The 16,568-nt window shown below is 36.4% G+C and overlaps 1 protein-coding gene across 1 annotated transcript in view; it reads right to left on the reverse strand.

The window, feature by feature from the left end:
- Positions 1-16,568, reverse strand: part of SEMA5A (semaphorin 5A) — a gene marked incomplete at its 3' end in the record, with an annotated part of 211,185 nt that overhangs the window by 138,898 nt on the left and 55,719 nt on the right. Inside the window, exon 4 of the mRNA XM_084217356.1 lies at positions 1,152-1,214. Within this exon, the coding sequence (XP_084073482.1) occupies positions 1,152-1,214 (63 nt within the window). The remainder of the gene's footprint in view (positions 1-1,151; positions 1,215-16,568) is intronic.

A 16,568-nucleotide genomic window follows, 5' to 3' on the forward strand; every position in this document is an offset into this window, starting at 1 on the left:
GACCATATTCCCTTACTTTCAAGTGTTGTCATATGAAAGCTAAGGATAAATGCTTGAGGGATATATTGAAGCATAAATTTCAAGGGAAAAATAACAACCTAGAAAATTAAACATTTCCTTAAAATGCAAAGTTCCAAAAGTCCTTTCTTTTCTATACCTCACAGTGTAACATGGCCCTGCTTCAGCAGTGAGGCCATTCTTCCTCAGAAGTTTATCTCAGAAGTACAATCATATACTGCAATTTTATTTTCCAGCAAAAAAGGAGCTGGAAATTCATTGTTGAATGAGAGAAATGTAAAAGTCAGTGATTAGTTAACTATGCAGAAGAGATTCCTCCTCTACTAGATGACAGAGCTGTTGGAATATGTTTTTAAAGCTTCGGATTTTTTGAGTTTTGCAAAACAATAACGTATGCAACACATTCTACTGAGTAAAAGTGTGCTCTTTTGCACTTATCACTTTTGGTGTGTTCTCCTTTATGTTATAGTTGATTTAACTTTAATCACTAAACAGTATAAAAATTTAAAACATAGATTGCATGCAATTCTAATTGCTTTTACAATTAATTCCAGCTTCAGGTTGGCCCAGCCAAAGGTTCCATCTTAGCACTATATTTTCCTGTACTGAATAATAGAAATTGTGGTTGGCCAGATAAAGAATTGGTTTTAAGTACAAAAATATATCAAGTTCAATGTCTGAGAAGTTAGTGCATTTAATATTATTTTCTTCATAGTACCAGTAGATAGGAAATAAAAAAGTTAATAAAATTGCATCTTAAAAACAGGGATATAAACTGAGAACTTTACAAAGTAATTACACAGTTATTCAGGATTTACAGCACAGAAAATTAAGTGAGAATAGAGTTCACTACATATGACATGCATATGTTTAACCTTGGCGTCAAAACAGTAAATTGTTGGAAGCTAAAGTTCATGGCCATTTCAGACAGGAATCACGTGACTATCTCTCACCCCATGCTCCCTATATTCTTCTTTATTTCTTTGCTTACACATCAGTGGCAGACTCTTCTCCTACATCTCTCTTCAGAAAGGGAGACAGCAAAAATGCATAAGGTAGGGATTTACACACTGAATTACATCTGCTATTAACACAGTATTTTTATGAAAGCAGAACACCTGTCTCGTGCTTACCTTTGATTTGCCTTTACTGTAACAGGCTCTTTTAGTAGCTTCATCACATTGCCACTCCACTGCCTGCAACCAAAAAGAATTTGTTAGAAATGCAGGAAACCCAGAAATGTAAGCCTCTGAACTCTCTAAGCCCATGTTTGTGTTATGTGCTTCAGAGATACTGATGATTAGCTGTGGATGATCCTATCCATAAATGCCTCTTAAGAGTTTTCTCCCTAGAAATGTAGCTTTGCTGTTGAAGCTTTTTCATTATTTTAATCCAAAAGGAAGCTGGCCAACATCATGATTCACTGTACTAATCACAACAGCAGAAACAATCATAGTTACCTATTTAGCCTTTTTCCATTGTTATTGTGGGTTTTATGAGGGTAAGTAGACAGAGAAACACACAGAAAGGCTGAAGCTCTTTCTCCAACAGGGTTGGGCTGCATCACCGCAGCATCTGAGGTCAGCTCGGCTGAGAAACCTTGCTCGATGGGAAAGTGTGCCCTACTGCACTTTTTGAAGTATTTATCTCAAGCATCAAATGGAGATTTTAGTCTCTAAAGGTATGACTGCAGCACTAATCAGAAGCACTAAAAAATCCATTCAGGAAATAAGCCATGGGCAGAGACATACAAGACAACAGTGAAACAGTGCACTGCAGAGCAGAAGCGATTTATCCTCATTTTTTTGAGCTGTCTCACTGCTTCAACAGATTTATGCCAGGACTGTAAAGCCTAGTCTGCATTACTACAGTTTCACTGTATGAGTTAATTCCAGTTATTTCCATATCTAACATTCAGCAGCTGTGACTTACAAACTTGCTGTTCAGTGGAGCAGGTTGCATGCTTGGTGTTAATGTGCCAATACATGTACATATTTGAATGCCTGTATGTGCCTGTGTAGTCAAAGTGCATTTTAAATCAGGCTGCATTCTTTCACCTCAATGGTGCACATCCATATGTTCCTCAGATAAAAATGCCACAAAGCACATTTTATCAGGAAGAATTGAGATTTCTGAAGCAACCACTGCTGCCTAATTACTGAAACCACAGCCTTTTCATTTTTATTTACAAGGAAATAATGAAAGACCATTTATCCAGATTTAATATAGAAAATATTTTTTACCTGTCTTTTGATGGAGACTGTATTAATAACAAGCAGACTCTCTATTTAATAATAGGGTGAAAGCCTGTTTAAATTAAGGGGGAAAATGCCTTCAGAGTAGTTGTGTTTCAAAAAGTCCAAGAATGAGTGTTTTTCACTTCATGGCAAAACAACCCCACTTGGGAAAACTAATGTAATTATTTCTCTTCCTCCATCATAAACCTTCCTACAGTATTTGCTTTTGCAATGCTAAATGAGTATGGTGTACAGGGGAATATATTGAAAACTTCTGGAAGAATCCACTTGTGAATGACCCTAGAATTTATAACCATAAACCATATCTAGCAGCATGAAAGAAATCTCATACTGAGTTAGATAAAGAAGCAGCAATGACCTAACTTCTTTGACTCGGTAATGCAAAAAGCAATTCACAGCTGTAACAGAGATCGTAGGATGACCAACTGAATTCCTAATCAATCCATTAGGACACGCTGAACCTCCATGTTATAAGGCACAAGTGCTGAATATGTTATCTCTGAACAACACAAAAAATTTCAAATGCCTGGAGAAAAACAAGAGTTAGTTACCAGGAGGAGGTCAGAGTAGAAAGAGAGTGAAATATGGGTACTTAAAAGGAAGGTTTGAAGGAAAATTCTTGCCAAAACCGAACTGAGAAAAACATGTCAGGCATGAACAGAAGGAAAAAGATTGCATTAAATACATGTTTATCACAAATCAATTTTCAGTGACAAAATACCCAGCTTTCAATTGGCTCTAAGTCCACAGTAAAAGTAATTTGAAGGAGAAGGATGTGAAATATTAAAACATTATATAACATTTCTGGATATCATAGTTAACAGCACGTACAAGAAGCCAAACAGAAGAAACTGCTACAATTAGATATAAATATATTTGCTTGCAAGTTAACCAAATGGCCAACTCTCTGGGAAAGCCCTATTCATGAAAACATCTGCTTAAAAGGAGTAATACCATGTGCACAAAAAAATAAATGCAGACACGCTGGTGACAAAGCAAAGTCCCCTCTTTGAAACCAAGTGTACTCATAATCCTATAGCCCTTGGTTCCACTGCTAGAAGAGATAATAACAGAGGAGTCTGCACATAAAATATTTGCAATAGGCATCTAGAGAGAACTGAGTAGTTCAATCTGTTGTACTTTGGTCCCTAAGGCTCCCACGTAGTTCAGTAATGCAGGCAAACATTTATTCATAGACCTTGCTTTCTTTTTACCTTCTAATCTTTAGGAAATTCTGGGGAGTTTCCCACAAAATGGAAATTTAGATATTCAACACAGAGAAATGCTTCTATACAGGAGGAAGACAGGTAGAAAACTCTTTAAGATAAATGTCATTTCAGTGTGGGAAAATAACCCAGGAAAAATGTGTGAATCTTCAGCACACAAAGACAAAACAAAACATCCCAAAAGAATAATAACAATGTGGGTTTTGCCATTAGAAGATTATGACTTGAAGATGGACACATAAGGATTGCATTATTCTAGAAAGCAAGTGCAAAACTCTGTTTAAAGATATTACTGGTATCCACTGCTTCCCTTAAATTGACATACTCTCCTGCTTGATGCTGATTGATGACATTTCCATGAAGTTCAGAGGAGGCATGCCAATACGACATGCAAACCATGCTGGATATCTGATTCACTATGAAGATCTATACAGCTAAGGTTTATCCTATTAGCATACTTTTTTTTTCTACTTTTGTTAACGAGAACCTTCAATTTTTACATTCAAATTACAACCTGCAGCATTCAGTGTGCTGGTTTTAATTAATGTTATAATTCTACTTAAGCTGGCAACAAAGTTCATTCAACCAAATTAAAGACACTCAGGTTTGCTCTCTCTGGGGAAAGAGTGAACAGGGATTTGAAAGTCAGTCAGAGAAAATAAGGACAGGTCATACACAGCTACTACTGCACATCTCTACAAAGAAGACAGTTGCACAGGTTAAGGAGGAGGGTTAAGGTGGCAAACCAGTCTGTTTCTGATAGCAAGCTGACAATATTTACAATTTCATGGCTTTTCTAAATCCTATGATCAATGTGGTCTTTCAAGCACCTCTATAAAAGTAATGTCCTTACTTAGCGTGCTCCTAATTTCCCAGTCTTCTTCATAAATGCATTCTCTTATACATAAATAAACCTTAATTATGTAATGTAGTGAAATTTGTAACGCTGTGAAAGTCAAAGTGAGAAATTCTAAAGATTGCACTTGAAAGATACAACTTGAACTTAACCCAGTGTACTCTGATGAGGTTGTCACAGCTCACTTTTGAACACATATTGTTTTCTCAGGTTAAAAAAGAATGCATGAACCACAAAGGTCCATACAAATTTGACATAAAATCAGACTGAACAAAACCAAGGCTTTGGTGCACACTGCAAGCTTGAACTCAGGTTTTAAACTGATGGCAAGCAGCTTTCTAAAAAAAAATCAGTTGTAAATAACTGTATAAGTGTTTTAAACATTGATGTTTGTAAAGAACTTCAAAACTTCACATTAAATCTCTCCCGGCATTTTCAAGGGGTAGTAGGAGGAGAGAAATTCCAGCCAGTGAAGAAAGAAAATTCCAACCTGAGAATATGTAATGAAATTATTATCTACAAAACAAAGAAAAATGTGCATTCCACAGCCATATATATCTTAAGTTAAAAGTTACATTCTTGAAATTAATAATATTCTTTGGAATAACAGATATATTTTAGTAACCTCTCTGGATGAACAGTAAGAGTCTCTCTTAGAAGTTAAACTATTTTATCTTCAGCAAATTAAACTAAATAATTGCAAAGACATTAACTCCAACAAAAACTGAAAGATAATCTTTAATTTAAACTGATTTATCCAAATACCTTTGAAGAATATTAAAAGAGGAATATGGAAAGTGTAGAAACAGTAAATAGAGTTCACAGAGGTAACTGTCAAGGGATTCTCTTACAAGGGATTCTCTGTTGCCCAACATGCAGCAACAAAGGAAGTTCCCAGGCAAGACATCTGGAGGTCCCTGCCGATCCAAATTATCACATAATTTTACAGAAAAATACAAAATTTAACAGGAAAAAAAAAAATCAGAGCCCTACATACTAAACTGTATCATGGCCCCTTTCTATAATTCTAACTTTAATTAATAAACATAGACAGGAAATTTGAGTTTTGAACATAGTGAATAAAGGACTGGCCAATTAGAATTATTTAAGTGAGAGATGTATTAGTTTTACCAGCAGGGCAACAAAAAAAGTGTGGCTTTTACCTACAGTGAAATCTGCACACATAACTGAGTACAATCAGACCCCCTGGGAGAATTGTGCTCTTGTAGCTACACAGACACTCAAAACATATACAGGTAGAAAGTATGCATTCATATATATCTTTATGCAGGAATTTGGAAATGTAGAAACAGAATGTACTATTACATTTCATAGAGAAAGAAGTTAATTAGTTGAGAACCAAGAAATGAACAGAATAGTATTCCAGACAGATGGTCCAGCACTTCTTAGGCAGATGGCTCTGCTAATTAGATACTGGCAAAAATAACATTAAAGGAGATGGTTTAATTACACAATGCCAAAAACTAACAAGTACATGATATTTCCTTTTTTTTTTCTTTTTTCACTATCTGCTTGCTTTCATCTCTTGTATCATGTATTTAAACAATACTCTGGGGACATGGGGTATAATGGCAATAACCATAATAATATATGTCAACAAACGTGAGCAATATCTCCTTACTGTTCACATCAAGTCCAGCCATGGAATGGCTTCAAAATGTTTTGACTTGTTTGGCGAGGGTGTCTTACAGCCTGCCTTATTAGCTCTGGATGCTAGATTCCAAAAGCTGAATTTAAAGAGGCCATAAAGAAAGTGTCAGGATCATAAAGCCAAAGAAAGAATGCAGCCACGGAGCAGTACACCAGCAAGACATTAGCAGCAAATTAGCAGCTGCAGAGTTAGTGGTGGTTTTGATGGTTACCAGAAGTTTAAAGGCATGCTTTGGTATAATGACATCCTTGCTTCCAGCAAATATGCAAAGCCATTTAGGGAAGATTTATACCTGTCTCTACTACACAGGAACCATTTTCCTTGCTTTCCACAGAGTCACGACCCCTCATCCTTGCAGCCATTACTGCTGGAGCCGCCTATCTTGCCAACAGGCTTCTGACAAATATCTTTGAAAATATCATTCTCTAAATTAAAAACAAGAGCAAATTATTAAAAAGGGGCTTCCTTTTAATATAGCTTCCCCTTCTGGCTCACAAGAAAAGAGGAAAAGCTGGTTTCTGAGGATTTAAGGAATCCTGGTTAGGCTTATCAAGTGATAGGCCAGCAGCTCATACAAGAAGTCCAGCACCATATGGACAACTTTACTAATTGGCTACAGTCACTGCATTATTTTGCCTCCAAGTTTTTTTTTGCCACATGTAACAGCCAATTTTCCTGGGAATAACATCATGTGTGTTTTCATTTGTTCAGAATCAGCTTTTACTGTTCATCCACAGTTAAAAAAATTACAGTTTCTTATAAAGTAAGCACTGTGAAATGTATGGAAATAAACATAAAATCATGTTTGAATTTTCCAGGCTTAGGAATTCAGTTGGAACTGAGATCCCCTGATAGATATATAATTCTGTACTTAAACCAAGTAATATCTAAAGCTTTATATGGCTTCAAGGGGCTGATGTCAACTTAATTTCATTCCAAATATACTAGCCTGAAGTATATTAAAAAAATGAGAAGTACATACCCTGCCAATTCATGAAGCAGCCAAAATTTTAATCATCTGATTTACTGATTATGCAAATAAACAGTGGTTGAAAAATTTCAGAGCTAAAATGATAAAAGAAAATTTAACCATACTAGAGAAGAATTCAGACGTACAAAGACTTCCACAAACCCTCAGTGTTGGGCCACTCCATTGATTAGAATGTCACAGGACTCTGCCCAAGACTGAGCTATCACAAACACCAGCTACCTACCCACCCTCTTAGTCTTCCACAAGGATTTCTAAATGTCACAAAATATCCACTTGCTTTACACTTAACAGACACAGTTTTAGAGAGGAAAATGAAATTCCAAACCTAGAAGCTAGAAACTCAAAACTTGAGTATGTTTGGAACTAGGATTTTCAATCCTGCTCCCAGAGAGTTATTAAAAAACCCAAAACTGTTGCACTGTGACTTTCAAAGTTTTATTGTTCCAATCTGGCATTTTGAGGCTTTTACAGTTTTTATGGACATTTAAAAATTGAATGCAGGATTGTGCTGAAGGGGTAAAACAACAAAATGTTCTTGCACTACCAAACTTGGCAGCCATTCAGCAGGTAGGAATGAGATTTCACAACACATCTTTAATGCACATTCTGAAATTATACTACATATAGTAAATTTAATGTTTTGAATAAATTACATATGAATCCTTTAAGAAGTAACATCTGTGTTACCACACTGAGTTTTGACGTGCTTCCTGGTTTGTTTTTTTTTCCAAATAAGATTGATTTTAGTAGGCTCCAAGACCTTTTGAAAGCCACATTTTTAGTTATGTTAATTTTTTCACTGATAGTGTTTTAAACTTTTAGGTTTTGATATGTCAGGATTCTCTTTATTCCAATGAAATGAAAGGAATTTCAATATAATTTCATACTTCTCAAGCCCCTAAGGTTAGCAAAGTAAGTGGTGAGAAGAATCCTCTGGTACAGGACTGCCATAAAATGTTGGTTTGGACCTTGAGCACAGGCAAGCAGAAGTTTGTTTGTTTGTTTGTTTGTTTTCCTGTACACATGCTCATTGCTAATAAGTGGCGTGGAAATTTAAAGGAAGAGACAGCATTGGAATGTGGGCAATCCTGCCCGATGCTCACTTGCTGATCAAGACAGCAATGCTGATGCAGGGTGCCCAGCAATCACCACCCCTCAACTTTCAGTCACAGGCAGCCAAGGAAGCCATAGCATTTCAGAGTGCTTCCTGCAGATGAAAAACCCTCCTGAAATAATTTCTGAAAGACATGGCCAACACACTGTATCTTTCCCCTGGGATGTCAGAGATAGCTGCATTACGGCTTCCAGGCATGAGCTGAAAAAATCTCAGATGAACCTGAGAGATACACTAGAGGATGAAATTTATTAACACCTTTTAAGTGATACTGAATAAATGAGACTACAAAAAAAAATGTATTTCTGCATGTTTGCATGTAATTTTGTACATAAATGTACATAAGGAAGAGAAGAACAACTTCATCACAATTTCCACTTGTTGTTTTCACTAGTTTATTTAAATAGCCTTGTCATTAGGCTCTACAGATGACAGGCTTGATTCTGTCAACAGTAATACCCATGGACAGTTCTAGAGAAAATACTATGCTGTACTACAACTGTTATCTGCAATAATAAAAATATTTTTTAAAGTTAACTTAAAAATGGTATCTCACAAAACAGCAAAGAGACAAAATCTGTTGAAGGAACTGCAAAATACACATTTTTTCCATTAAATATGCAAAGAAAAAGATAAGATTTTAGATAGATAAAAGTACAGAGAAAGTAGAATTCTATCGACAGAAGAAATGTAAGAGCCACCAAGTCCTGCAGCTTGTCCAGTGAAAAGCCAGTGAAAAAAAGACACATGTTTCAACACCAAAGAGACACAAATTCTACATCCTTCTGGTTAAGTTAATTTCCCAGAAATGTGATTGTGAAAATGAAGATTAAGTTTTATTTTTCCCATTCAAGGATAACACATAAATATATAAGACATCTAGAAAGTGGACTGAGCATAATTGAACACAGTAAGGAAAAAAATAATAACAATTTCCAAAGATTTGGCAACACAGTTGATGATAGCACACTTGATAGTTCACCAAGGGAAAGATGGAATAAGGAAATTTCAATTTTTGTTATGCTTACTTTAAAATAATTTGCTTTAATTTGAAAAATGCTAAAATAACATGAGAAAGAAAATAGCAAGAATATGGAAAAGAATAAAAAGTAGAGGCACATAAGTGAGTGTCAGCAAGACATAGATAATATCATGAACTGTGGAGTTGGACAAAAGAACCCCAGCCAGCTGAGAAAAATTCTCATTAGACATAAAATGCAAAAGATGCTTATTAAAATAAGAAATCTTGAACATATAGCTAATAGGAAAATCATTGGAGGGTAACTGCACTGCTAAATTATACAGAAATCAAGGGTGAGAGAGACAAACAGTAGCCTCAGGACTAAGGAGGATATCTGCTCAGAATATGAAAATGTCTTTACGGGAACATCGTGTACTCCAACTGCAATGGAAGGAGCAGTGGGAACCAAGGTGGCACGGAATCCAACTCTAAATCACAGCTTCATCATGAAGATGCAAGACAACAGTGAGGCTATGAAAAAGCCTGAATCTAAGGGTCCTTCTCTCTTGTTTTGGGACAAGTGAAGGGTCTGGAGCAATGTCAGTAGCACACAGAACTTTGCACCTCCAGGTTATGTGTTGAACACCATTCAAGTTACTAATTAGCGGAGGTCAGTGACATCTAGCAACCTCGTAGCAGTAACATTAAATGGATGGCTGATTTCTATCAAATTTTTAAAAGACAAATATTCAGATCCAAATTGGCCACTTTTGCAGGGACAGTGGAACAGCTGCTTAAAGGGAAAACATACCCCTGTTACATATAAAGGTGTTTATCTCATTCAGCATTGACCAGGAATCTTAGGAAAGCAGTCACTAAAACAATCATTTATTAATAATTCATCTGCAACTTTCCCCTTCTATTTCCATCCCTGCTGATTTTGTAGGCTTGTAGGAAACTACACAACTTTTAGATTCAGATCCTTTCAAGTGCTGAGAAAAGTATCTCCTAAATTTCAGTGACACACAGAAATTTTAGTAATATCTCACACAGGGAGGCCGACTGAAAAATTTATTTCTGAAACAGCTGTGTAATATTCTTCTATTCCTGTAGCCTCTTTTCCATATTTCTTGATTTAGAAACTCTTTGATTGCTGCATTAGAAGAACAATTTTGTACTTTGGTATTTTTCTTCCTATGTCGCTTAAAGCTCAGCACAAGTAACTATAAAAACATGATAAATAAAACTCATTCAACAGAATGCCCAGTGCAACTGGTAATGAGGCACTTCTGTGTAGCCTTGGGGCTCTTATTTCCTTTTGCAGATATCATCAGCTTTCCCCTTTCAAATTACACCTTATTAACAACTGGTCCCCTGATGGGTATGTTATAGCTCTTATCTCTTTAACAGTGGTTTATATTGGAAGCTAGTTTATAATTATAAACAGAAAGTTACAAAATCTATTACTAGGAATTATTTCTTAAAAATTCTCCTGTGTTTTTTCTGCTGAAAATCTTTTGAAGTCAGAGCAACAAATCCCAGAGCTTTTACTAGAGCAAAGCACTCCAAAATCAAAGCAAGTTTTGTCTAAGAAGAACAGAAGAAAGGCAAGAAATTGTAAACATTCTTAATATCCACTACAGAAAAGGGGCAGCCACTCAGTAGTTTAGAATAGGAAATCCCCTTAGCATATGTCTGAAACACTGAAGAACTTAAGAATTAGTCCACTCATTTTAGCTTTTACTGTGAATTGTGAAATGAGTTTGAAACTCAGACCAGGCTGTTCTGAGAGCACCTCTAAAAAACTGCAAAGTCAAAAAAATTCAAATAACCAAAACTAATTTTCTATTTTAAGTTCAAGGTATATAAAAATGAATATATCTCAGTATTCTTGGGGGGGGGGGGGGGGGGGAATAAAAGACAATTTTTATTTCTGCTAAAAAAGCCAAGCAAAACCAAAAAATAATGAAAGTAAAAATAAAACAAAAATTATTAAAAAAAACCAAACAAACAAATGCCCCTCCCAAACAACAACAAAAAAAGCCCCAACACAACAAAAACCTACAAAAAATCCAAACAACACCAAAACAACAAAAACTTTGCTTACTCTGTAAGGCAAGTAAAGCCTGAGCAGAGACACCCTTTTGACCTGCATGTTAACTGTGACTTGAGAACCTACACAGCCCTTTCCCCAAGTGCAATAGAAACTTCACATCAGCAACATAAGACTAAGATTAAGACTGGATAAAAAACAATGCATTCCTTCCTACCCATGTTCCTAGAAATAGCACAATTTTTGGCTACATTAATCCAGACTACCAGTATTCTGTGTTAAATGTGCTGCTTTGAATGTGGATATGTTCAGTATTAATCTGTCAGTTTCTGGAAAAAGCAGAGGGAAGACAGGACAGAAACTGGAATGTGTGTACATTTAGCAAGCAGGCCAGAATGTAGGCAGCCTGGCTGGCTGCCAGATGCCCACCCAGCTTCTTTCTCATGAATTCATTTTATTGACAATTAAGAATAGAGTCTGATGGTCAGACACAGACGCAGCTAAAACACTTTCCCACCACAACCATGACCAGGTTTTCACAGGAACAAATTCATCCCTTCAATCTGGACTCTGCCTCCTCCACACCAGCAGTACAGGGATTTAGGGAATGGGGAGCCATAACTCTGCCCTCCCCATAATTTTTCCTACTCCATATGATATTCATGACTAAAGACTATTTTTCTTTTACGCCAAAATGGTTTCAAAAGTTGCAGTTCTGTTAGAAAACACTTCCCAATAATCCCACAAAATCTATGCTACAGTGAGGTGTGGCAAATAAATTTCAATGTGAGTTACGTGCCAGCAAGGACCAGCCACTTCACTGAGAAACAGAAGAAACAAAACACCCTAAAAATTTGAATGTCATATCATTCCAAACTGAAATTATTATATGGCTGTGTACATTACAGAAATACCTTACATACATGCATATATAAAAATTATATAATTTTACAATGTAAATATTATATATATGTTTTCCCATTTTTTCTTCCATTTTGCACTTTTTTGGTAATAATTTTCTTGCTGTCTTCAAATCACCAAAAACCCACTGTGAATATCTTCATTCACAATGTCTCCATTTGTCAGAAATCAGTTTGAGGGGAAAAAATGTTCTCACAGACAATTTAGCTCCTAAAAGTATTGATTCTGATGGACACTTTATCCCTTCTTTCGGTTTTAATCACTTTTCCAAAAACTATACCTGTTCCTATTCTTACACAACAGACTGAAGCAGAGTGAAAATGGAGAATATCCATTAAAACACTTCATATTTTTATAACTAATCAATGCATCTTCAGTAAAATAATCTGCTTTTTACTCTTCTTGATACTCTACAACTTTCTGAAACCTCCTCCATTCAGACTGAAATCTTCCTCTGCTAGAGAGGGAAATACGAGCAATTTTTTTTTTGTAGAAATGAGAGTACTGAAAAATAAAATTTTTCAATTGTTTTATTTGCAAAAAATTTCTCTTCCTAAATTCCACACATACAATGATAAAGTGATTGGGGTGAAAATAAGATAACATAGTCGGCAGCAACTGTTAAAAACTTCTGATTTTACAAAGTTATTAGATAGAGTAGTACAACAGGATAAAAATTTTGAATGTACCTGAGCTGGATCTTGTATTTTTTTTTGCTCATTTTTCTGGGATAATTAAATGACATCTCAATAATTTTGTAGGGATGGCTGATGTCCTCAGGCAAGAAAACTCAATTGTTCAAAATAAATCCTTCTGCACATTAAAAAAAAAATGCCTTTGGCAAGAATATTAAGCATTCCCTAAAAGATAAACTGCTAGAACTAGTAACAGCAGAAACAGTAAAACCAGTAATAGCAATATTGAAGCACAGGAGTCAATGATACAAGAGAAAAAGTGTACCACAAAATGAGATGGCTGTATGCCTCATTGTAGAGCAGCAACTGCTCCCCTCATAGTTGAAACTAAACACAGCTCCATTACAGAATATGGAAGCAGCTAAATTAAAAGTAATGCAAAATAAAAGCTATCATACCAGTATGGAAAAAAAGGAAGAGCAAGAGGAAGACAAATGGATTCCTTTGCTTGTTTTCATCTTCTCTTACTCCACTGTCACAAACCCACTGGCAACAAAGTGCTGCCTTGGATTAATGGCAGTTGGGAATTAATGTTTTACTCATACACTAAATTCCTGCCTTCTACACACACCCGTGAAGTTCGCTATAGTGGAACTAACTCACAAATTTTTTATTAAATTAGCACATTTTACCTAGCCATTCCATAACTCCACAAAGGCTTCCTAATATTCACAGGAGCAACTTCTAGTATACAGTAATCCTAGCATAAAAAGCCACAAACTTGTCTCAATAAATGGAGTGATGCACTTGCAGTAAATGTTTTTAATCTCAGTCCAAACACAAAATAATGCTTGTTGTTATGCTAGCTGAAAGTTATTTTCTAACACACATCATTTTTCTAGTATAGATATAGCTTGTCATGTCTTACTGTCAAAAGGATGCCAATTTTCCAAATGTGATAAGGCAAGCAGGAATCTCAATCATTTGGCTCTTGTTCTTGGTTTAATGAAGAGAGATTGGTATTTAAGAATCCTGGGTGGGGGGGAGGGTGGTTAATGCAGATGTGATGCAAGGCAGAGAACAGATAACAATTCTGATTTGGTAACAGCCTGAACATACTTAAAATGCATGCTTGGAAATCCCTCCCACTGTTGCCACCACAATACCATCTTTTATCAAAGTTTTGTCTATTTTAGGAGGTCAGTTCTCCACAAAAGCTAATCTGATTCAATTCCAGACTGCAACATGCACTTGTATAAATCAAAACAACACAGAACAAACCAAAATCTCAACCAGTTGACTTCTTTCTGCACACAAAGGGCAAATGTATTTTGCTGCACAGGGAGCACAGAGGGAATTTCTTTTGCATCTTAGCAAAAGAAGTTAACACAATTTTAAATTTCTTTTCTCACATTTCAGGTTTCATGCAGGGTCCTCAATCCAAACACCACAAGTGGAAGAAGAGTGGATGAAGAGAGGGCACTAGGTAATATTAGTGGAACTCAGAGTAAATATGCTATATTTGGGCAAAGTATCTCATTACCACACATGAGTATGTGCCCTAGAGAGCAGACAGAATGTGCATCCTTTGGTCTTTCCTGAGAAAATTACATGCGGCACTTGGGTTCACTCTAAACACCTACAGAGGGACAGGGAGAGCACTAAACTGTTAAGAATTAAATAAAGTTATATAGGAATGTGTTGAGATGACCTCCAGGAACAGTCCAGTACAGCGCTATGCCCAAGAAAGATCATCCAGTGATATCACAGCAGGTGAGTGAGCAGAAGGAGAGGAAAATTATCTAATGCTGGGTTCTCTCTACTTACACTAATGTGTATGGGAGCAAATATGGCAACAAAATAAAGTCAGGTAGAAATTTGATCGTCATGTGTTTCACAAAAGAAGCTGAGACACGTTTAGAGGGATCCATGCTATACATCATCTTCAAAGTTAATTATTGAAAGAAAATGAAGATAGAAGCAGAAAGATAAAATGGAAAACCTCTCTTCTCCAATGGTCTGCTAGGAAGAGACTTGGGTACATAGAGGGGCATCCTCTCCAGAGCAAAAGGTAGTTTCCCCAAAGACATATTGTAAGGAATGCTGTGAGGCCAGAGAGAACAGTAGGAATGGCAGACTTCAGCTACCCTCATAAATCTGGACAGCCCTAACACTATAGCCTGGCAACAAGAGTAAATTTTTAAACACAAATCAAGGTTTTTATGAAGCAACTTAACACAAGGCTGGAGAGTGAAAAAGCTGCTCTTAACTTTGTTCTGAGTAGCATGCAGGAATAGTACTGTGACATGCTGGGTACTACAGCATGTTTGCTTCATGAAAGGGAACTTCAGGAGGAAGCAGTATGATAAGAAAGAGTTAGGTCAGGCAGCTGAGAGTTAAATTTTTTTGCTGGCAGCATTTAAGGGACCTAGCTGGAGACACATAAACACTACCTTGCAAAAATTAAAAAAAAAAAAAAAAGGCAAGCACAAAAAAACAAACCTGAGGCAAAGGGCAACTTGGGACAGATTAACAACAGGACAGAAGTAGTTAACAAAAGGAAGTAAGCATCTTTCTAAAAACTAAAGCAGTGTCAAAACAAAGAAAACAAAGCACTGAAGAATAATTTTAAAAAGTTATAAATATTACGAGTAGGTCCTTCAAACACATTAAAAGCAGGAATCTTGACAGTTCAAAGAAGCAATGAAAGATCAAAGAAGTGATTAAGATAAAGCCACACCAAAAAAACCCCCATATTTCTCCCCCTGCCCAAGTTCAGCATGGCAGAGCTCAAGGAAGTTCTCATCCCAGAATATGCAGGCTGCTGATGAAAAACTCTCATCTTAAACTGTAGTGTTGTTACAAGAGTTTATAGAATACAGACAAAATGAAAAGCAACACATTTTCAGCATGATTAGTTGTTCAAGAATATTAAAACTAATTCAGAGAGGAAAGTGCTGAAGTATTAAACAGTGTATGACCTTCCACTTACAAATGCTTTGGTACTTGAGGTCTGGAGAACAGCAAATTAATACTAAAATTATTAAAATTGTTTCTAATATGGGCTCCAGGAAGATCCAAGAAGCCACCAGTGCTGATGTCTCTATCAAGTAAATTATCAAAAATTGTATCATAAATAATAAAGAGGGAACAAAGATGTAAGGTCTGGTGTGTGAATTCAACCACCCTGACTGCTGGGTGTAAACTGTCCAGAGCAATACTGGCAAAATACTGGCAAAATACAGAGCAAAGCCTGGGTAAGCAAAGCATTACTAAATGTAGAGGAAGATCAGAGTTAGGAGACACCTAAACTGAGTATAACTAAACTAACTGCACAAGTCCATGGGACCAGAGCAGCACCTTAGTGCACTGAAGAAGTGAAGTGAAGACACTGCAAAACCATTCTCTAGCAAATTTGCAAGGGAATAACCAGCGTGGATCAGACAAGGAAAAATCACCTCGTACCAACATGATTCCCTTTTTTGACAAGAACAGTGCTCACTGTTTTACCTCACCATTAGCAATACCTTTGCCAGTGTTTCCTGTAGCATCCTCAGAGCCCAGCCATTGAGATACTGACTGGATTAACAGTTGATAATAAAAATGCAAAGCTGTCTGAATCACAAGACTTAAAGGGTTGCATTCAGTGACACAGAGTCCAACTGGTCACCAGTGATCAGTCAGCTGAAGACTGATATTTGGGCCAATACCATTTAATGGCTTTATTAATAACCCAGGCAATGGGACACAGTGCACTTTCAGCAACTACATAAATTACAGAATAGTCAGAGAAAATGAGAGAGCAAAATGCTGGCGAGCCCAAAATGCTCTGTTTTTTTCAGAGGCACCTCAACAGACCAGGG

Source organism: Fringilla coelebs (assembly GCF_963513975.1).
Source record: "Fringilla coelebs genome assembly, chromosome: 1".
NCBI lineage: Eukaryota > Metazoa > Chordata > Aves > Passeriformes > Fringillidae > Fringilla > Fringilla coelebs.